Source organism: Hetaerina americana, unplaced genomic scaffold (genome assembly GCF_022747635.1).
Source record: "Hetaerina americana unplaced genomic scaffold, ioHetAmer1.1.p SCAF_8, whole genome shotgun sequence".
In the NCBI taxonomy this organism is placed as follows: domain Eukaryota; kingdom Metazoa; phylum Arthropoda; class Insecta; order Odonata; family Calopterygidae; genus Hetaerina; species Hetaerina americana.
The window spans coordinates 75,324,852-75,347,899 of NW_027287427.1; the positions used below are offsets into that span (position 1 = coordinate 75,324,852).

A 23,048-nucleotide genomic window follows, 5' to 3' on the forward strand; every position below is an offset into this window, starting at 1 on the left:
ACGAGTGGAACCGATGTCGGCGCCATTGTATTCGGTGTGAGTGCTAAACGTATAGCTTGGAAATTTTTCTTAGAGAGTGGCTTATAATTATCAAGTATTAGCTATATTTTAAGATTGTTCTCAAATATAATAACATTGTGACATCATTCAAGATATTTTTCGCTCCCGAAGATCAATATGTCATCCGACAATATTCAAAAACTATATAAAAATTTTGGAATATTGGCAGACGCCAAAGACAAAATTGGGGAGGTAAGTTTATCGAAGCTCTCCTTCGGCTTTAAAATAACATGTTGGCAGTCGAGCAATTTGTTGTTAGTGTCAAATTTCAATTTTCTTACAATATAAATTTGATTTGCAGCATGAAAAAGAATACTTAGAAATTCTTACTGCCGTTAAAGGCTCAGATAAGGAGAAAAGGTTAGCATCTCAATTTATTGCAAGGTTTTTCAAGCATTTTCCTGATTTGTCAGCACAAGCAATCGAGGCCCAACTGGATCTATGCGAAGACGAAGATGTGTCTGTGAGTACAAGAGTAATGTTGTACGTGTGTGTTTGTAGAAGTATTTACGTTCGGCCGTCATTATTTGAAACTCTGATTGTTTAAGTATAGCAAAATAATTAGTATGCCGGTTTCATTTATTTGACTTAAAGTTATTAAATGCGGTGTAATGGTTTCAATGAGTCAATAATGTCTGCAGCTAAGGTTAGTAAGTATTTGACGACGTTAGCTAACATACTCTTCTCTTTTTACGTAGACCATAAATCATTCGTGTTTTACAGATTCGAAAACAAGCTATTAAGGACTTGCCCAATCTTTGCAAGGATATCAAAGATTACACCCAGAAAATAGCAGATATCCTTGCCCAGTTGTTGCAAGCTGAAGATCCAACTGAGCTCAGTGTTGTACATAATTCGCTGATGTCTGTTTTTAAGATAGATCCCAAAAGTGAGTTTTGTGTATAATAAGGTTTTTTTGGCGTGTTTTTTCGATTGAAAATTATTTTAATAATTCATCTGTGTTACTTTTGAGCAGGTGCTTTAGTTGGCATGTTTTCTCAAATAATTTCTGGCGAAGATGTTGTGCGTGAAAGATGCCTGAAATTCCTTACTACTAAGTTCAAGGTTTTGTCCTCGGAGATAATGACAAAGGAAGCAGAAGACTACCTAATCTCAGAGTGCAAGAAGGTCTTACAGGTAATTAAAATCGTTACGTCTTATTCTTCTGGTTAAGGCAATTTCAGTGTTATCATGTATGCGATCAGGTGTTTCCCCGGCGTATTGCGTGTAGAAATTCCGCTCGGGTCTGGGTGAGAATCTCCATTTCGGCCAGAGTGGAGGCTTATCCGGTGGAAGGCCCGTGAGGAATTTTTACATGTCGTAACTCTAGTGGAAGTATTTGGCCACCTATAGAATTTCCGTAGTGTGTGCTCAGTTAAATTAAAACAAGACCAAGGTTAACGATTGTAGATGTTCCCTCTTTTGCCATGTTTGAAAATCAGGCTGAAGCATGCAATGTTTCATTCATAGATAGCTGAAAGTGAGATTAATCAGATTCAACTTTATTCCTATTCAATTACGAGGTTGTACGTGGAATTTCAGTTCGGTATTTACTTATTTGTAAACCTATTTGAGTCGCAACTTACACATGTGACAACGCCTCGATGCCTATTGTAGGCAACGTTTTTTATCAGCTTAAAATCTCCCCCCTGATTTCTTATTTTTCCAGGCCTAAATTATTCTTTTGACAGACCAAATTTCTTGTACATTCCTTCATCGCTAAGTATCCACTGCTGGTTTTTCGAATGGAACAAGCTACTGCACCATGCTGGATGCCCAATGCTACCTGAATATTTTCTTTGCATTACTCATTTCCCGATTATCATACCCTTGGTCGTTATCATGTACAACCTCCTTTGCTATCGAATTCTGTCAGCAACCGGCCACGTGGTTTTGTGTTGGTGGGAGGAATTATTTGGGCATCTCACTTCATATTGTTTGTAAAAATATTTCAGATTGTAAATATGATGTATAGAATAATAAGCATTGTTGCAAGGTTTCTTAATAATGTCCCTGTTGTGATCGTAAATAGTAAGTACTTGTAAATAGTAGCTTGTAAATATGTTATATGACTCTCTCCTGTCTGCCGGCTCAATTATTTTATCTGGCTTGCGTGATAAACCTAATGCATACTTATGTATTCAATTGTTTCAGGCTCAACCTTATGGAAGTTTATAATAATTAAATGAAGCTGTATGTATTTTTCCACCGTTCTTAACGGTGGAAATACACATTGTGTTTCTTCATTTAATGAACATCATACTTATATGTCCAATTATATCCCAGAACAGGATATGTCTAAAATTCTCTGAGAAGTGTTAAGTCTTTATTTCCAATTCCTGGAGGCCATAAAAGGAATTCATTATTAGCCGTTTTTTCTAAATTCCATCACTTATGTGTAGGGTAGATAGACAATGTACAGAAAATTGCTCAAGCCATTTTTTGTGTTCATTGAGGTACTGAGTGGCACGACATATAATTGGATCAATTATTTCTCCTGCATTTTGGAGGTAGTTACTTTCAACCGCGAGGATTAGTAAAAGGAATACTGAAATGATGCATATACATGGGCGTGAATCTGCGAACTTCGTTTACAGTTCGTGGCAACAACTTCACCGACTTTGTTTTCGGATCAGTCTAAATGTCATTCATTTTCGATTTTTTCCCCTACATATTTATATTGGCTTAAATCAATATTGTTGCTTCTATTGAGAAAATAATATTTAACGTCCGTGGTATTTTACATGAATTATGACAGCAGCAAAATTCATTCCGATATCGATGACTTGATGATAATATGCAGTGCAATAGATAGGCAACTTGCACATAATAATAATAATAATAATCTTTATTTGCCCAGAAGACACTGACACAGTGTAATAGATACATCAGATAAGTGTATAGGACATACCATACAGGACATATAAGTGTATAGGACATACCGTCGCCAGTGAAAGTAAACCAAGTAACCGATTAATAATTAACATCAAACGAATAAATTGAAAACAGCAAATGTATTCATAGCTACCATCTTAAGCAAGTATTTAGTTCGTAGTTCTCAATCCACAATTTCAACGTTGACATGTATTTCATAAATACGAATACATGGGCGTTCGGTCCACCCAAAAAATAAGTACTGATCGAGTACTGACCCTTCTGGTTTGGTAGTACTCCATGTTCATGAGTAATGCGGTCTTCTGTCGAAAGGAAATGCGTGTAATAATTCCTGGAAGGTAGGTCCAGTTCAGAACAGGAGTCCCAGATGGGAATAGAACCCACAATGGGTTCTATTCTCATCTTCTCAGCAGCTTCATGAGAGATATCTTAATGTAATAATAAATCGGGATGTTTACGCTCGTCGAATGTCTACCCTTCCACATGTTCTGCTCTCGTTTCTTTGTTATAAGATCACTGAGTATAGCTTGGGTACTTGACGTCGTAAAGAGTTATCGTTTTTATTCTTGTACAGCGGGTGATTACCATGTCTACCTTCCCTACACCGGTAGACTTCTACAATATAATAAATTAATTATCTTTGTTGTTTACCGAAACCGCTGACCTGACGAAAAGGGTAGAAACATGCGCCCATGCTCGCGTTGTCTGCAAGCGATCTCTGAATTCAGTTATGACGACCAACGGCATGCCGTATCATGAGCATAAAACTGCTTCCATGCAACTCGCATCCGATATTATTTCGCCTTGGCTAATGACTTGGCCGAAAGAAGTAATATATTTTGGAGGAATATTGTGTTTTTGCGCGTAGAAATGCAATGCCCATGCATGAACTTTGAAGCAGTTAATATGCTTGTAAGTCCCGGAACCAAAGTACGTTTTCGAATTTAGCCGTAATCCTAAAAAGATTTTTGTCATCCTTCAATGGGGAATCATTCAGATACCTAAAAATACTGAAAAGGAAGGACTGAAATTTTTCATCAACTCAGGAATACGGTAAAAGGTTCTGGAATTCGATGCTTGAATTAAGTTTTAACGCATCCCACACTTAGGACTAGAACATTATTAGATTTCATTTCCCAAGTTTATGACAATGGGAAGGTTGATGCTTTGTTACCCGTACAACAGGAAATAAAAATTTTCTTAAAAAAAGGAATAATTTTAACTGCAGAAATATATTTTACTATGAATGGTAATATTTATTTTTCTATTGTTGGAAAAAAATACCTTCTTGTTCCCTGGGCCTTGTTTCTCAATTTGTAGCCATTGAGAAATGGGACTTTTCCATCATAGTCTTCATCGTGATATTGCCCTCTAGTCTTTAGCAAAAAGTAGATGTATTCTTCTTTACACCTTAATCTGTCTAAAAAGTTTGAATATTTTAAGTTTTACGTAAAGTTTTAATCAAAAACTACGAATTGTGTCTGTGAAAAAAGTGGCAATTTGCCAAATGATATATTTTAAAGCATAGCTTTATAAATGAATTACCCAACTTGCATAAAATTATTTATTTGCTTTAATGAAAGAATGAAGCAGTTATCTCCGTAACAAAGAGAGTTAAGGTTCAATGAATTCCCTTGTGATCTTTTAGCTCTCCGTAAAATAGATATCAAGCTTTTTACAGTCAACCACATGATATTAAGGACCGTTATAAGGAACAAAAGATTCTATACAGGATGTTATTAACATAAGAAATCAACTAGTAGAAGTGGAGAAATAATAGATCCTCTTAGGTTATGTAGCTTATAGGTTAACTGGATTTCAAACATTGAGTTTTTGTGGTGGGGATCAAGGGAAAATGATCTTTGTAACCCAGAAATTTTAGGCGGAAAGAGCTATAAAATGTATGCTTAACATGATATAATAACAAATGACGATATGCATTTTTTGTGGCTCTTCAACATAATTGATCTGGGAATAAAAGGTAATGGCTGGCACTCAGCTTTATATTAGATTTCATAGCATGAAGTATTGTGTACTAATGAAGTAATCAACAGTGCTGCTGAATTTTTCCCAGCATTGAATTGATGCATTGCAATCATTATGTCCTAGGAGATGAGGTGAAAGCAAGGGGAGAAGTTGCAACGGCAAGTGGATTTTTGTAATCATACTTTTTAATGAATCTGTTGCTATTACTGAATCCTTCAAAGAATCATCAAAGGTCATTTGATGCTTGCAATTAGCTATTTACTAGGTAAGGAAGGAATTACTATGTCGTGTTGCATTAGTAGCATAATTGGAAATGAATTAATTAGTCACTCATGCAAAAAATGGGGAATTATCGAAATATAATTATTTCATCGGATCAGGTGTTATAAGGGAAAGCCTGAAAAATGTTAATTAGAAATATTTCCAACTCTCAAATCAATTGTGAGCTACATCTACAAAATGCCCTATGATCCGCTAAAATATTTGACTGTTAACAGGCATTTATACAAATGAAGAGGCATATAAAACAAAAAAAATGTGGATTAATGAAAAGAGATTAGATGATTGATATCACAGTAATGTTAAGTTACTGCATTGATAATATCAAGGGAGTATCATCAACAGTATCAGTGAAAATGAAAAAAAAACACTTCTTTATTTTAGTGGTTCAAGTGTGTATGTACACAGCAGACCACAGGGATAACAAATTGGAGGAGGCACACACACATACAGTGGATTATAAGCACACTATATAGAAAGTGGTGGCATTAGTTAATGTGGTGAAAGTTAGGAAGAAGCTGTAATAAAGAATGAAGTACATCAGAGCTGCCCATTATTACCCTTGATATTGGATGTGTACATTGAGAAATTTATTAGCATATCATGGAAAAGGTGTGGTTCAAATACATTGAGAAAGGAGATGTATACTACGATTTGCAAATGAGGGAGCTAATTTAATAGGAAAGAATGAAAACCTGACAATGATACTCATCACTGTAATAATGGCCCATTAACCATGAATTTTGCCTTATATACAAGTGAAGCAGGTTTTTTTGTTAATTCTTGATGATATGTGATTAATACTTTTTATTTAATAAGACAATATTTGCTTATATGTACTTCTGGTATTCAGCCAAAAAATGGCAGAAAAGTTCAGGAAATTAAGGATTTTTTTATAGTCGCCGGATAACCTACATCTGCATAGGCAGATCTTAGGAAAGAGGCGGGGAACCCAAATTTTATAGGCAGAAATGATCACAAATTTAAGGTAAAATGCCAGGCACAGAGAACAAATAAAAAAATTTCTTTTCTAAATAGAACAATTGTTGATTGGAACACCTTACCTGCAAAAATATTGAGCCCTTTCCTAACAGTGTGTATACTTTTAAGAATAGATGTAAGGTATATATGTAATAATTTGATTGATGTATGGTGTATTGTATGTAATAGCTTAATTTTTTTAATTTATCTTTTTTTCTTGCTGATTAGGGGTTGTAAATGGGATGGGGATTCACATGTTTTGTTAAAGAGATTTGTGTTTTGAAGTCTGATTTTATCTATTATCTTTTGCGATCTTATGTATTTTTAATATTAATATTTTTATTTTGGGGGCCAAATACCAAGTTAGTTCCATGCAGTCAATTAGTAATTTTATGATAGAAGCTCAAATTGTCTCCTTAAAACACGTGAGGTTAATTAAATTATATTTTTGCCTTTATAATATGTGAACAATTTCCCAGGAGCCACCTCCAGTTTCCAATTATTTTATAGTTTTGCGAGGTGAGCTTTCTTTGGGGCATACCAGTTAATGTCTTTTGTAATTGGAATCATGACTTTTATGTAACTATTGCCATAAAAAATTTTCCTATTGAAATAGGATGTTACAGCCGAGGAATTTCGCCAGCTGATGGAAATCCTTGGAATGACTCGGCTTGGAAAGACATCCTCAGGGCAGCAAGAGTTGGTCAATTTAATTGCAGAGCAAGCCGAGCTTGATCGAGATTCCTTCAATCCCACAGATTCAGATGGAGAAAATGTTGAAAGACTGCAGCTATGTTTGAGATATGCTTTGCCATATTTCTCGGTATGTATATTTTTATTAGCATAAACCAAACTTATGGGACGTGGTAATCCAGGGATAGAGCATTGGACTACTGACTGGAGGACCCAGGTTCAATTCTAGGGCATGCCTCTCTGGGCACTCTCGGCTTTACATGAACTGTGTGATTTCTTGGGTACCAGATCTTCATGAGAAATCATAGGCAGCACAGCGAAAGGATCTGCCCCCGCCCTCCAACCTGATTTGTGAATTTTAACTTTCACATGCCCTCAGGCTTAGTATTGGGTGACAACTACTATCCATAACTGTTTATGGTTTAAAGCACACTCATATGAATTATATCTTTATTTATTAAGCATCATTTTAGTGCAGTATATTTGATGTTATGGATTTTCAAAACAATTATTGTTTAAATTCATATGTATAAATTTTTTTTGTACCGACCAAGATAGCTCACGTTCCCACGTGAATAGCCACAAGTTGTGTTCTAGCAGAATTTGAATGCGCATGGGTTTTTCATGATCCCAATCTATTATTACTGATGCTTATCTAACTCCATGCTAACAATTTTGTATGTGTATATGCTATCAAAATGTTTCATAGTAGAGTTTTAAATGGTATGCTTTCAGATTGTGCAAGGCAATGGATTCTAGGATATGGACCCTTATATACTCACCTTTTCCAGTGTCCCATTGAAAAGGTGTTAAACCGATATATGACTATATTGTGAATTTCTCATTGAAATTAATATAATCATGAATTCCTGAAGTCTTTTAAAGCATGGAAAGTAAAAGTAATGGTTTCATTTACAAATGATAATAATTTAGTTTATTTCCAAAGAAGTCTCATGCTAACATTTGTTTTTTTTTTATAAGAATGAAATTTTGAACCAAACAATTTATTCCTTAGTTCACCAATGCATCTATTGGAATTACCTATTATAAGCATGTTAAAAAATTACTTCAATGTCAACTCCACGAACTTTTCACTGATCCCAGTTTTATGTATAGTTTCTACGGGCTCTGCAACATAATTTTTATCATGAGTTTCACTGTAACCTAGCTTAAATGTTTTTCTTTTGGTCACCTATGTACATATTTCCACAAATTTGAAGGTCAACCTCCAATAGGGAATTATGTAATAGTTGTCATGTAATTTGAAAAAGAATAGGGCCCTGCAACCTGGAAATATTGTCTGCAGTGAGGAAGGCCAGTTCTTTCCCTGTGCCCCCTCCAGTTGCTAGTTAAATTCTGAAGCCCAAAATCGGGTTTGGGTCTGGTCATTGATCCAGAGATTTCAACTGAGTATGGCCCTAGGTCCTCCTGTCAGTGGCCGCACCAGTGTATTTCCTTGCTGAATTAAAATAGTTTTTATTTCCAACTAATATTATTCTTTAATTACAGGCACAAGTTGATTCTGCACCATTTGTATCATATGTATGTGATCATGTTCTCCCGGTACTCTCTGATATTCCTACCACTGAAGATGAAGGCAGTGATACCCAGCTGGAAATTTTGAAACTCCTTGCAGAGCTCTGTTCACATTGCAACACTATTGAAAATCCAGAATCAAAAGTGGAAAAGGTGTTTAAAAAACTTGTGGTATGTTCTTTACTATCTTTCTTACCTTCATTTCTTAGTTTTAAACAAATATTGTTTTTATATATTTCACGTGTAGAAGGTAACTTTTTTTTGGCATTCATATCCCTTTAAATCTCTTTATCTACCCATCTTTCTCGATCCGTTTACCTAGTAATACATTATTAACCTTTTGTTAATTATTTCACAATTTAAAAATCACTTCATCTGGCCCAAGTTTCACTGTAGCCACATCTGTAGCCACATCTGTAGCCACAACTGTGGCCCTCAATTTCTATTATCTTGTATTTCTAAAGCTGTCCAGGACTGCGTGTATATATGTTGAGACTCATTCATCGAGACTGAGTCAGTGGTGCATAGGACTAGTACATTTACATCTCCAGTCATTATTTGGTAGTAGGTTTTGTTTTAGGGAAGGCGACTGACGGCTGAGGTTATTTGCCATTAGGGATGGATGTGAAAGAACGGAGGGTGGAGAGAAACCCAACATCGGCATCAGCCTACTCTTAACAAAAAGCACTCGGGCACAGTTCAATTTCCCATCCAATGGACAGCATACTCATTCAAAGTGCTCTCCACAAAGCATCTTAAGTAGGGATCGGGATACCATTGAAAAATATCTGCTATATCCAGGACTTGAACCCAGGCCCTCTTGGTGGGAAGCCGTTACATTAGCCACGGTACCATCATGATCTCATCCAAGTCATTATTCCTGATTTATCCATGCATCCAAGACTCGCATATCAGTAAACATTTATCATTGAATGACTTATTCTAGCAGGAAATAATCTCGTAAATAGTGATATCTAAGAAAGTCTTACCATAATGCTGTTTTATATAGGTATAAACTACTTAAATTGGAAGATAAGGATCTTATCTTCTGCCATATGCTAGTATTTATTTAGGGAGAATGAAATTATACAAAAATAATGTATTTTGCTATTCTTTGTATGTATCGATGCAAATCAGAACAACATAATTCAATAGTCCTTTGTACTTTGAGAATTGCATTAATTCATGGTGTAAGTTGAAGATCTTGAATTATCATGGAGTCTCAAGATCTATCTCAATTTATCTTGAAATGCCAGATGTCTATAAAACGAGTATTTCAGGAATCAGCCATTTTACCCTAATAGCATATAGTCTTTGAATGCTCAATATATTTTGGATCAACTGCTTTGCTGTGTATTAAGAGGGGAGTAGAAATTTATTGTACCCTTTGAGTGATTATTTTTATTTTATTCATAATAATTTTGCAGGCAAATATGCCACTGCCTCCTGATGATGGAGAAAGTGTGAATGGAACTACAGAGCCACCCTTAGAGTTCTCTCAAGTGGAATGCTTAATGTATTCCTTTCACCGTTTAGCCAGGCATTGCCCTGAATTCCTTACGAACAACGCTGAGCAGCTAAAAGATTTTCGTTTTAGGTAAGTGTTACCTGTGTTTGAGATAAGTTTTAGTTGCTGTTGAAGCATTTTAAATAATTCCCTCCGAGTAATTTGCATGTGTATATGTATTTGATCCTATCCAGTCAATGTCTCCATATGTATTCCCCAAATATGCTACCCTGAGTTTTTAAAGTAAATATTATATTGCAAATATATATACTATATGGGCTCAGTAGTTAACAAATTTTTTGTTAAATCTTTTGTGAATAAATATACAGTACCTCATCATCATGCTCAATTTGAAGCCAGGACCAGTCCTTGACCAAAAGCGTAGAACTTCTGGTAATATGTGGTTCGGGTGAATAAAAATATGTCTACCATGAAATTCAAAGTCATTAACTGGTCTGGCGACTCACAAGCATCTGTATTTTTTCAAGATTTGCTCCTAGACTTAGTATGCTATTGTGCATATGCAGGGTGAACATTTGATTTCTCCAAAATTTCCCTGTGAGAATGAATGTGAGGGGAAAATCATGGGAAAGTTTGGGTAGTAAAAAAATGTTTAAATTAAAACATTTAAGACTGTTGTCAACTTTTGATTTCGTGATGTAATTGAAAAATAATTAATAAATTCAAGGAATTTCAAACTTGTATTTTTTAAATAGTGTGTTCACTTTTCAAAGTTTTTATGGTTATGTTTTGATCAAAAAATGGTGAGGTGTTAGGAAGAGAAAAAATGCACAGACAGTTCACAAAATGGATAATGCTCACATGTATAACCAAGCGTACGGGAAGCATATAATGGTATGCAATCATATGTGTGTTCCATCCGATGGAAAAAAATTGGGGAGAAAAATCAGTGATAAAAGATGAAATGCTTGTCAGATAATTTCGGAAATGGGAATCCATAAAAAGATTGGCTACTCAGATAGTAAATATTTAAAGGCATTGCCTCTGTTTGCATTTCCTAATTCAAAAAAATAACTTTCTGATAGGTCAGTAGCCAGGGTGAAATAATGTTGATATTATTTCATAATCCAATCAAATTTACAGTGTACTGTGTCAGAGGGGGGACCCAAAAATAAGAAGAATGTTTTTATAGATTCTCTAGTTCTCAGTATATTTACATTAAATTTTGGTCACCTTCAAAGTATTCCCCATTGACCACAATGCCTTTCTCCAAACGATGCTTCCATTGTTCGAAAAATTTCAAAAATTCATTTATCGGGATGTCATTGAGGCCTTTAGGGATTTTTTTTATCTCCTCCACAGTGTCAAAACACTTTCCTTTCATGCCCCTTTTGAGTCTGGAGAACGAAAAGAAGTCATAGGGAGCTAAATACAGTGAGTAGAAGGGGGTGGACAATCGATGTCATGCCATTTTTTGTCAAAAACTGCATCACTGAGGTATGAGCTGGCGAGTGAGATGGTGAGAGGCAAATTTGGCTGCAACCCCTTTCATTGCAAATCTTCAGATAAATCCTCTGAATTGAACTCCACGACACTCCAGACCTCTCACAGAGTTGATCAATGGTTCTGCAATGGTCTTCATGAATGAGGGCATTGATTTTGTCGACGTTTTCATCAGTTCTTGATGTTGAAGGGTGGCCTGAACGGGGTTGGTCTTCAATTGACATTTCACCATTTTTAAAACGTGTAAACCACTCGTAGACTGGTTTTGCGTAGGGTAGCTTCCCCATTAGCAGTCTTGAGCATTACAATAGTTTCCGTGGCCGATTTTCGCAACAGGAAACAAAATTTCACTGCAGCGCGTTGCTCTTGATAATCCACCATCACATTTTTCACCAATATGGAAAAAGTTGTTTCACTGAAACGGCTCTCACGGACGGATCCAGTCACAGCGACGGCATTGCGCTTACTGACGCACTTGGCGTGAGCCTGATGTACGACCAGCCAAACAAAGGCTTCCCCCACCCTGCTCCACCCCCACAACCCAATTCCCGTTACTTTTGGGTCCCCTACTCATATATCGATAACAGCAACAAGTAACGCTCATGGACCAATTAAGCGCCTGTGATTTACCTAATTAGATAGAATTAGACTCTTTAGATTGTTTGTGAAGGAGACCCCATACCTCCTCTTGTAAGAGGGATGCTAAACTAGTTTCTTGGTATCTCTTCACCAATTAGAATTAAATTTAGGTCTGGTAATTATTAGGTATGCATGAAGATTATTGTTCCTGTAATTGAAAGGAGTTGGTATTACTATTGTCAATCAGTTCAATGTATGAATAATTGAAATTGCTCAAAGGCTTTTGTTAATCATATTTCATTTACTGAATAAGTTCATACCATTTAATGGTTTACATACGGGCCATGATGTCATTTCATATGGGTTTACAGAATTCAGAGTGAAATTTATATTGCAAAAACTTTGTTTTTTATTTTGACAAAAATAATTGTTTTAATTATACATTTGAGTTGTAATTTTATTGGAATAAAATTTATAGTAAATTCAAATGTTTGACCCTAGCCCCGTCTGCATTCGTTAACTATATTTTGTTGCTATTTCTAATTGCATATATTCTCGACCATTTCATGAAATTACAGGCTCCAATACTTTGCACGTGGAATCCAAGGCTACATCAAGAAACTGCGTGAAGCTTTACAAGGCAAACAAGGCGATGAGCTGAAGACTGATGAAAATAGGATTAAAGTTGTAGCACTTAAGACTACATCTAATATTAACATATTAATTAAGGACCTATTTCATAGCCCCCCAAGTTACAAAAGTGTCATTAGTCTCTCTTGGAAACCAACACTTCCTGTCAGTGTAAGTTGAAAGCAAGCATTGTGTGTATTCATTTCATGCCTCTGTCCTAAACTTTTCATAATTTTGACCTGGTGATTATTTTTTATTTACAGCAGAAGAGCAATCCAAATGTAGGACAAAAAAGACACACCCCAATTACATTTGGAGACTCTCAGAATTCTAAGCACCTTAAAAGTGAAAGGGAACTATACCAGCCACCAAGTGGAAAATACAGCAACAAGGTCTCCAGCTACAGTGAGTACCAATTCTATCCACCACCAGCTAAAGCATGTAGCCTTTTCTCATTTTTTATTTCTTATAAAATATTGCACGAAGTTGTCCTTTTTTTTCCTCATGAATGCAATTTTCAGTGTGGTGTTTTTTCTGTATCTACTTTAATGATTCTATTTTTATGTCCACATTGTTGGCAAAATGTCATCCTTTCATGGTCGTTTTATGTTTAGGAATGTCTCAAGGGATCATGTCTGGAGAATATGGAGGCTGAAACATGTTTTAACCACTATTTTTGGTCCAAAAGTCACGAACAAAGAGTGAAGTTTGAGCCATTGTATCATTATGTTGCAATTGCCATGGGTTTTTTCTTCTTATCCAGGCATTTTATTCAGATTGTTTCATGCAGATGGCGTAGAAGATCCTGGTAGTATTCCTTATCGACAAAACTATCTTTTAGCAAAAAATAAATGGTGCAATCTTGGCATTGAAGGCGAAGAAAACTGAGCAGAACCTGCTCACTGTCCAACAAGACAGCTTTTCTTTCGGTCTTGGATCTTCAGGAAAGCTTCCTTTAGGATAATTGAGACTTCTTTGTCATATTTTTACACCCACGTTTCATCACCAGTTGTAACCTGTTTGAAAAGTTTTGGATCACGGTTGACTTCATTCAGCAATTCCTGGACTGAATCACCAAGAAAGAATCAAAGACTTCAGGTTCCACAGGAAAGAATAAATGATGGTGACTAGTTTCGCTTCTTGGTAGCATCGTCTGGACTGATGCCAGTCCTTATGATGCTACAGTGTAGCAAAACCAGTTGGCATAATAAATTCTTTCCTGTGGAAATGCAGTCTTTGATTCTTTCTTCTTGCTTTACAAATGAATTTCCACTAAGTATTGGCTTTGACCATCTCTCAAATTCCTGAACTATGTTCATTTAGTACTGCTTTCGGTTGAAATTCTACAGTTTTGGTACTAATTTTGCTGTCACATCGCTCATTTGCAAATCATAGAGAAAACTGCTTAGCATGAGCCAAATGAGGTGTCAAGATCATCAGCAACCTCTTTGATAGTGATTTAATGATTGTTTATAATCAATTGTTTCACATCTTTATGTTGTCATCAGTTGTTGATGTGCTTCGCAGATTCTCTTTGAATATCTTTGGGGCCCTGTTAAAAATTTTTGTCTCTCTTGTAAATGCTTATTTTATTCATAATAAAAAATTATACAACATTTTATACAAAATACCATTCAGTTTTTAAAATCTGAAATATGCACTGCTCAGTTTCAGAGAAGTTCAAACCTCAATTTTACGTATTCATTTTGTCACCCTTTCTAATTAATTGCGTGAAACACACATGCATTTGCATCAACCTTTCATTCACTAAATAATGCCAGATCCCAAAAAAATTGTGTTTTATGGAGATATTTGTTGAACAGTTTTTGCTGTATTCTCTTCATGCTTGCTATAATTGAATCCTGTCTCTACTCTGTTTCAGCTCCTCGCAGGGGTCGTGGGAGAGGAGGGCCTAGGGGAGGATTCAGCACCCGTGGTGGCAGAGGCTGGCGAAGAGGATATCGAGACTGAATGCAATGCTTCCCACATTGTGATCTTCCCCAAGAGGCTGGATGGATGCTTGAATATTTGGTGCAAATAACTTGACATGCAAAAGAATTATCATGAAAATGATATGGAACTGTAGCTGTTTGTGAACACTCCTAACGATGTCTTAAATGTGTGTGTGTGTGTGTGCCTGTTCAGCTTAGGGATGTAATCATCACCTAAGTTCGGATACAGCATCTTGCCTATCTCCTTGGGAAGGTCCCGCGACTACAATGTAATCTTTCTAAAGGAACCCAGACCAGAGTGTGTTGTGATAATTAGTCATTATTATCCTTCAGTATATATTGTAATAGCTATCTTTCAAAGGCAAAGGCAGTGTATCAACCAATGAGGAAGTACTCTGAAAATCTAAAAACAAATTGACATGGTTTGTTTGATCAACCGTTTGTATAAAAATGCATAATCCATACCATAAAAGGTTTTATTCTAATTTATCTGGAACAAAGTTTGGCAATATTCCTGCATACACACAAAAAATTGTACCTGGGCAGCTTCTATTGTTACAAAAGTCAGTGAAGGAAGAAGCACTGCTACAGATTTAAAACAATATCAGATCAAGTCTTTGTCACCTTGTCAATTTGGGGTCCTCAAAAAGTTAAATTGCATGTGAGTTCAGTTGTAATAGCGCATGTGTTTTGTAGCTGTGCATGTTTGCTGCTTGCAGTCTTTTTTTTTTAAATTTCTTTCTTCTTCTTTCCCAAAGTTCTTATAATCCCCATCCATGATGACTATCCTTTCCATTTATAGGTAGAGTCATCTTTAATTAGAGAAGTTACTAATAATGATTTTTCAATTTCAAACAGATTTTTCCTCAATTTTGGGGTAGCCAATGGCACAACAAAAATCTTTCTTGTAGTGTTGATGACTCTGGTATCAGCCCTTGGAAGGAGGATGCAGACAACTAAGTAATACACATACTGTTTCAGGACGTTCCTCTCGGAGTTAATTTATGCCATTGGAAAATGCTTCTCTTATCCAGATCGCCATAGAACAGTTTTTAAGTTTCTTTCAGAGATATGTGCCATCAAGGAAATGAATGGGTAAGTATTTGCATATACTCGTATTATTTTTTTTCCAGTGTGCCTCTGCTGATATGTTGATCAACATTGCCTCTTTAACTGAAGGGATGCTGCAAGTTTCGAAGTTGATATTTTTGTTTCATGTTGGCGAGTTAACTCCTGTTCCAGTTTGCATGCATATTTGATTTTTTCCCCCTTTGCAACTTGACCAGAAATGGTATTGGTAAGTTTAAAATGTGTTATTGGTAGGTTTTGGTGCTTTGGCATTTGCAATGCATGTTCATACATAATCATCGTATGAATGAAAATTTCTCACTAGAGCAATCATAACAGTAACATGAAAAATTTCAATGTATAATTTCATGGTATTCTTCAATCATTCCTTTACCAGTCTTTTTTCAAAGTTCACCAAAATGGAGTAATTTTCAGACATAGTGTCTTGCTTTAGCAGAACTCATTTGAGTGGCGTAATATCTTCAGCATTATAATATGGTGTGTAAAATGCCTGTAATATGTTATGTTTTACAATATCTTCATGGCATAACTGCAGACACTTAGTAATTGTGTTTATATTGTTAATAACATCTTTTTGTAAGTAAATAAAAGATTCCAAAATAATAAAAAATCTAATCAATTCAAAATCCATCATTTCATCTCTAACCTGACACAGTTCGTTTATTGTCTTATCATGTAAAAAAATTGCAGATTTTTTGCATAGTTATATATTAAATTATTACCTAATGCACTACTTGCGATTGCGGTTGTTCAGCATTAAGATAAACTTAAAGACAATGCCCCCTAGTCTGCGATTTGGTTTTGATTTTGTAGGCTGTGAAATGTTGATGTGTGTATTAATTTTGTTGAAGGGGCATTACTTAATCTAAAATTTGTAGGGTAATATAAGCATTTTCTATAGGGTCCGAAAAAGGATTTCTTAATATTTGAAAAAATCTTGCCATTGAATTATGAATGTTAACAAAAATCTATTTGGGTTGAGATGATGCTATCATTTAGGGTGTAGGAAGCTTTGTTATTATTGATTGTGAATTGAATCATTCAAAATTTTAGTAGATTGAATCATTCTGTAAAATATTCATAAATTGTAAAACCTGTGGCATACTTGCAGTCCCTATAGAATGTCCAGCTTCTCTGCCAAATAAATGAGTGATTGTTTTAGGCTTTGGATGTCATACCTAACAAACAACAGTGTGACATATAAAGTTCTAACAAGATAGGTGATTATAAATGCCTAGATGATGTTAGATCCAAAGATTGCTTAAACTCAGCCCATGATGGATAAAATATTAAATTCACTGCATAGGTGCTTCAAAATATTAAGAATTAATTGTAACTTAAAGTTTCAGCTGAATGAGGGATGGTGAAATGAAATTGTTACTTTTGCTAGAGAATTGGTAAAAAAGGGTAATCAACAAAGAACTTGATCACCCTGAATTTCTGTATTTTCCAGCGTACTTGTATAGGACACTTTTCCCATCAAAATACAGCAAAAATATGGTGTGTCTTATGTGCCAGTAATAAAAATTATGAGTTGGAATGTCTAAAACTTCTGGTTTATATTAATATACATGTTTAAGTATTCTATTGTACTTTATCCAAGAGTGATTTTGATCTTTCCATAATTTCTTTTTGTTCTGTGTAACTATAGATGCGTGATCTATTTTTTTTTAGCTCTTAAAGAGAGAGCATTCAAGTTAAATGAGTTCATATCCACTGACATGTGAAGTTATGATTTCCCCAATGTGAACATGTATGCGTTATTGAATAAGGGGAAAGCAGATGAAATCAGGTATTTTATTCTGAATGAATGGTGCAACTCCCAACTTGAAGCTAAGCTTTCTTGGGGTATATGATGGCCATAAATCCATTCTTTGTTACTGGATGAGTTTTAGTGAAGCACTCATAGACTCATGTAGGCAAGTTAATCATTCAGAATTTTTGGGAGGGTGAGTAATTAGCAGAATTGCCATTGTCAGATGGGCTTGATCCTATTGTGCATGCACATTCGTTGATGATTACAATCATTACCTCTGCATAAACAGAAACTGTAGGATGGTAAGATTAGGCATAAAACTTAGGTCTTACTAACTAAAACCCCTTAAGTCCTCTCCAAATGTAATAACCCTGAATTTAAAATTCACATGTAAACCCTGAGTTCTTCTGTCCTGAAACCCTACTGTCTCCCCAAAATCATTAAAACCAATTGCCCAACGTGACATATAGTGTCTGCAATAATAAACTCACCAACCTTCCTGCCATGTTGGCCAGTCTCAGAATTTAATGCATTAGATTTCTCCATCCCATGTTTTTTTTTTTAATTTCATAGAGCTGACCCACAAATTAAAAGATTTACTCTTAAAAACTCAGAAATCTTTGGGTCTTATGAATAACTCCTTCGCCTGTATTCCAATTAATGGAACTCTTGCCATACTTAGAATCTGGTAAAAATTCAAAAACTGAACACCCCACTACATGGTATAAATATCATCATTGACTTATTATCTATTTTGGTGTTTTTTAAGTAAATTCTCAACATTGCCTTTGAACCAAAAGAAACATCAGTTGTTGTAAATATTACAGCAACAAATGTCAAAATAATAGGCAATTAATGAGGGCCTTGAGATAGATAAATATTGAATGGCAACTGCATGTGATCTAAATTCATTCTTAGCATATTATTGTGTGTTGTCTGGAAAGATATATTATGTTTGCATGAATTGAAACAATGGAAACCCTAAGGGTATACCTTCATACCAACACAGAAGTGTCATCGAAATGATGTGCAAGTATTATGCTGGAAAATTATGAGTTAAAATACAAATGACTCAAAATATATTCTGAGAGTTACAGGCAATTGTGAAGAATACTGGGTCAACATAAAAGCAATATTCATTGGCATTTAATAGTTGTTTCCCCATCAAGCTATCCCCGAGTGCCCACATGGAAAATTTAAACCCACTTGTGGTTGGGTCTTTTAAAGCCTGTAGATGTATGAGTTTATTTATATTATTGTCTCTATTTAGTCTTATCTATGCTCCATAGAACTTATATTAAACATCAATTAAGTATGTGGCAAGCAACCTTAATTATTAATATTACTTTCACATGGAAAGATTTTTTTATATGTTTAATATTTACATGAGGTAAGGTAATGTTGATCTTTACTTGAACCTCTTCCTGCTACAAAATGTTAAATAAATATGTGATAGTTGAAAATTGCATTTTTATTCATCTGCTAGGATGTGGAATATTTTTGAAACCTGAAAAAGTAGAATAGCTGTATAAAATGATTATCAGAATATCGAAAGGGAAAAACTATGCAAATCCCAATAGATAAGACATGGGAGTTATTAGCAGAGCCAGAGGAGATTTAGGGATGGTGGAAAGAATGAATGGAATAGCTTTATGGTAAATATATTAAGCTCTGCATTTTTAAATCGAAGGGGAATGCAACAGAGACAAAATATAGCCTGGTTCTTAAAGCACAAAGAGAGGTGAAGTCGAACAAAGTGGTAGGAGTAGATAATACCCCCACAGAATCAAAAAAGAGTTTAGGGGAAGGTGTATGGATCATTTTAAATGATCCAAAGCATTGGTGAGGAATAACTTCAAGGAGAAGATTTCCTTAGGTTAATGATGGTCCCATCCCAAAAGTGTGGAATAGCTGCATGTGAGAATTATAGGATGTTAAATTTAACTTCGCATGCAGAAAAGGTAGTTCTAAGAATCATCAGTTGAAGTTTACCAATTAGCTCAAACAACTGCTTAGGCAAAGATCAGTTTAGCTTCAAAAAGGGAAAAGCAATGTGTGCTATCATTGCATTGATGAGTACAGTACCCAAATATAATCTAAATATTTTTGTGTGCTTCATGGACTTTGATAAGGTAAGTCAGCAAAGTTAAAAGGAAATAATTTGTAATATGGGAGTGTAGTGGAGGGATAGGCAACCTATTTGAAACTTGTTCCTGATATCGATTGCATAGACAAGGGTAGCAGAAAGGGAGTTGGGGCTGGCTTTGATTGGAAGGGGAGTGAGACTGTTGCCTGTTATCACTGTTCCTTTTAACTTATGTGCTGAAGTAAAAACTTTGATATGGAGCGTAGCTATGTATGGTGTGGAAACGTGGTCATTGAAGCAGGAGGATAGACTTAGATTGGAGGCTTTTGAAATGTGGGGGTGGAGAAGAATGGAGAAGGTGAAATGGGCGGAAAAGAAATCAAATGAGGAAGTACTTGGTATGGTGGGCGAAGAGAGGGGTTTGTTGGGAGCAATCCTATGGAGGCAGGAAAAGTGGATGAAGGGGGTGTTGACCGGCAGTGGGATGTTGAAGACTGTGATAGAGGGTAGAATGTTGGGCAAAAGAGGAAAGGGAAGGAACAGGATAGGGATGTTGGACAGGATGAAGGGAGGAAGAAAGTACTCAGAGATGAAGAGGGACCTGATATAGAGTAGGATGATGGATTTTGTGTTTTGTTAGGAGCAATACAATATTTGTTTGGTAATTGTGTCCATCCAAAAACCTACCTTAACCGGTAGATTACCTTAAAAAAAATTGGCAACTTTACAGGAGCATATAACAGATATGGAATCATGATTAACCACTAGAAAACAAAAGTAATGAGGTTCTAGAGAAGTTGGAAAGCTAAGTTAAACATTGAAGTAGAAGGGAATAAACTGGAGCTGGTGGAACAGTTCACATTTGGGCAGTATTTTAGTGGAAAGGAGACATTAGGAGAAGAATTTTATCAAGGAAAGAATAAATAAGTGAAGAAATGATAAGTAAAGACTTTCGCTTGATGAAAGATTGGGAGCATAGTTTTTTTATGGGTGTTAGACCTGGTCTTTGAAGCAAGAGGATGAGCTTAGCTTGGTAGCTTTTGGTTTGTGAGTGTGGTGTGTAATGAAGAAAAGAGGATAGAGAGGGAGACAATCACAAAGAGGTTTTTAATTGGGTGGGTAAAGAGAGGAAGTTACTGGGAAAACAAAAAAAGGCTGTGAAAGTGGATGAAGGAAACTTTGGGAGTGAGTGGTATATTGAAGACCCTGACCAAAGGGAGAATACTGGGAAAGTGATGTAGAGGAAGGAAGGGAGTGGACTTATTAGACAACTTAAAGGCAGAAGTTACAAAGATATAGGAAGTTTGTATGTAGCAGCAAGACTTGACGGTCTTACATCGGTGTACTTGCAAATACGAGGGTCATCCGGAAAGTAGTACCCGTTCGTGCCGCATGAAGTGCTGACGACGCGAGTAGCCGCTGGACGAGGTCAGATAGCTTCAGTGGCTTGTCTGCCTTCTCTGAGCCAAGTTGCGTGACGCTAGCATTGCCTGTGTTGTTTCTGTGATTGTTTAAAAAAATTGAGAACGCCGCCAGTTGTGAAGTGAGGGCAGTGATTAAATTCCTCAATGCAAGAAACGTTCGCCCATGTGATATTCATCGCCAATTAAAGGAGGTGTATGGAGACAATGTAATGGACGAGTCGTCTGTTCGGCGGTGGTGTCGCAACTTCAACATGGGGAGGGGGAACACACACGACGATGAGCGTTCGGAGAGACCGTCTGTCATTACAGACCAACTGGTGAGCTCAGTTGACGAATTCGTGAGGAACGATCGGCGCGTCACAATTGATGACATCTGTGAGCATTTTCCCAATGTTTCTCGAACAATTGTTCATGAAATTGTTAAACACCATCTGCATTATGCAAAAATTTGTGCAAGATGGGTCCCTCGCGTATCTCAATGAGCTGGCGGCGAAGGACTATGCAGCAGGAATACAGAAACTTGTCACACGTTATGACAAATGCCTTAATTTGCTTGGAGATTATGTTGAGAAGTAGTTTAAAGTATCCTCTTTCAAATAAAATTTTTTATGTTTGTTAATATTTACTTTTGTCTTTTTATTTCACGAACGGGTACTACTTTCCGGATGACCCTCGTACATCTGAGTAGAAGTATGCAAATTTATGTATGAGTAAGCGAGCTTCACTGTCTTTCTCTTCATCAAATGGGATATCAGCCATATACTGCTGCTCACCAGTTGTAAAACCCCAAAGCTTTCGGTTCTTCAATAGTTTTTTCATAGCAGATTTCTAGTCATTTTAGGCATCAGAACATTGTAACTTGATGACAGCCAATCCTTGGATCTATATTGGAGCCATTATACCCTTTTACTTACATAGATTTTCTCTTGAAATTAAGAATCAAAAATCAGGACCTCAGTATTTTACAAGATTTTAACACAAAAGTATATAAATCTGGGCCCCTAACCTATTGTGCATTGAAGTGTGTTTTTATCATGTGACCATTGAGCAATAAAGTGCATTCCAGAAGGTACCAGAACATTATTCAGTTTTATTTTGGTGTTTTTTAATTTATAATAATAATTTATTCTCTCCAGGTGATCAGGATAAAATAAACAAGAGGTCACTTGAACATGAACTTAGGCAAATCAAATATGATAGTTTACAAAGTACATAGAACTGTGTAGAAAAATTCACCCACTACTCAGCAACATGTAAAAATTACATCATACTCCTCAATTAAATATTAGTTTACAAAAAAGGCTATACTACTGAGTATTTGAGTACATATTCTTTTATGGAATACAACTTATCCTTTAGCAGCTCTTTCGTAAGTTTTACTTGAAAGCTACTGACCCTAATTTCTTTCAATGATTGACGTAATTTATCTTATCATTTTATCCCCATTTTCTTGGGTCCACTTTGTAAAGCTTTGGTTCTTGCGTTTTTGTAATGTATGATTTCATTGTTCTCAACATTATTCCTGTGGTCCCTAGTCCCTTTTCTAACATTTTATGTTCTCTTTTGTGCTTTCTTTTCTGCTGCTGTAGTCAATTTGCCTGAGTAAGGATTTCATGTGATTATGGGGCCTTTTCTCCTCTACCAGTTCTCCTCCATACATCCACCTAAGTGCGGTAAGTCCCTTAGTTCTCAGGAATCATTAACTTGTTTATTTTTCATTAATATTGTTTGTTTCCATCATAATAGTGTGTTATGTAGAGGAAGGCAGCAGGTACTTCTTTTCAAGGTCCAAATCTGAATTTTTTGTAACTGTATTGATATCTTGCAATGGAGGACTTACTTTTGCTGAGTACTAGGTCAAATAATGTTGTCCTTCATATCTCTGCATCCATGTCTTCATCCTCATTTACTCTTTCCCTCTCACTTCTCTTTCCCCCTATGATCTCTTTGTTTCCATTCACCTCTTATTCATGAAGGATAGTTAAACCTCTTTGTTCTGAAATTATTCAAGCTGCAGGACCACATTGTGAGATCTTAGACACAAGTTGAAGTGACCTTCAATGGCAACTAAGTGCTTTGAAAGTCTAGAAATGAGGGTTCCTCAGGTCAGGCATACAGGCACCCTCAGGTC

General features: G+C 35.9%; 1 protein-coding gene across 2 annotated transcripts; it reads left to right on the top strand.

Annotated features, from left to right (window-relative positions):
• Window positions 1-7: 7 nt before the first annotated feature.
• cass (apoptosis inhibitor cassowary) lies at window positions 8-16,236 on the top strand. 2 transcript variants are annotated; one of them, XM_071596575.1, is made up of 10 exons: window positions 8-252; window positions 362-523; window positions 784-949; window positions 1,037-1,197; window positions 6,818-7,024; window positions 8,404-8,601; window positions 9,858-10,027; window positions 12,559-12,781; window positions 12,874-13,015; window positions 14,493-16,236. In XM_071596575.1, exons 1-10 carry the CDS (start codon window positions 178-180, stop codon window positions 14,579-14,581), a joined length of 1,593 nt encoding a protein of 530 aa, XP_071452676.1. In that variant the 5' UTR covers window positions 8-177; the 3' UTR covers window positions 14,582-16,236. The 2 variants fall into 2 exon arrangements, with proteins under 2 accessions (XP_071452676.1, XP_071452677.1); XM_071596576.1 differs by having other exon boundaries at window positions 12,877-13,015.
• The last annotated feature ends 6,812 nt before the right edge of the window (window positions 16,237-23,048 follow it).

Bases quoted from the DNA above. Each gene is read 5' to 3' on its own strand.
- cass (XM_071596575.1), top strand. From the start codon at position 178: ATGTCATCCGACAATATTCAAAAACTATATAAAAATTTTGGAATATTG. The intron at 950-1,036 runs GTGAGTTTTGTG...ACTTTTGAGCAG, and splicing joins TTTTAAGATAGATCCCAAAA to GTGCTTTAGTTGGCATGTTT. The intron at 7,025-8,403 runs GTATGTATATTT...CTTTAATTACAG, and splicing joins ATGCTTTGCCATATTTCTCG to GCACAAGTTGATTCTGCACC.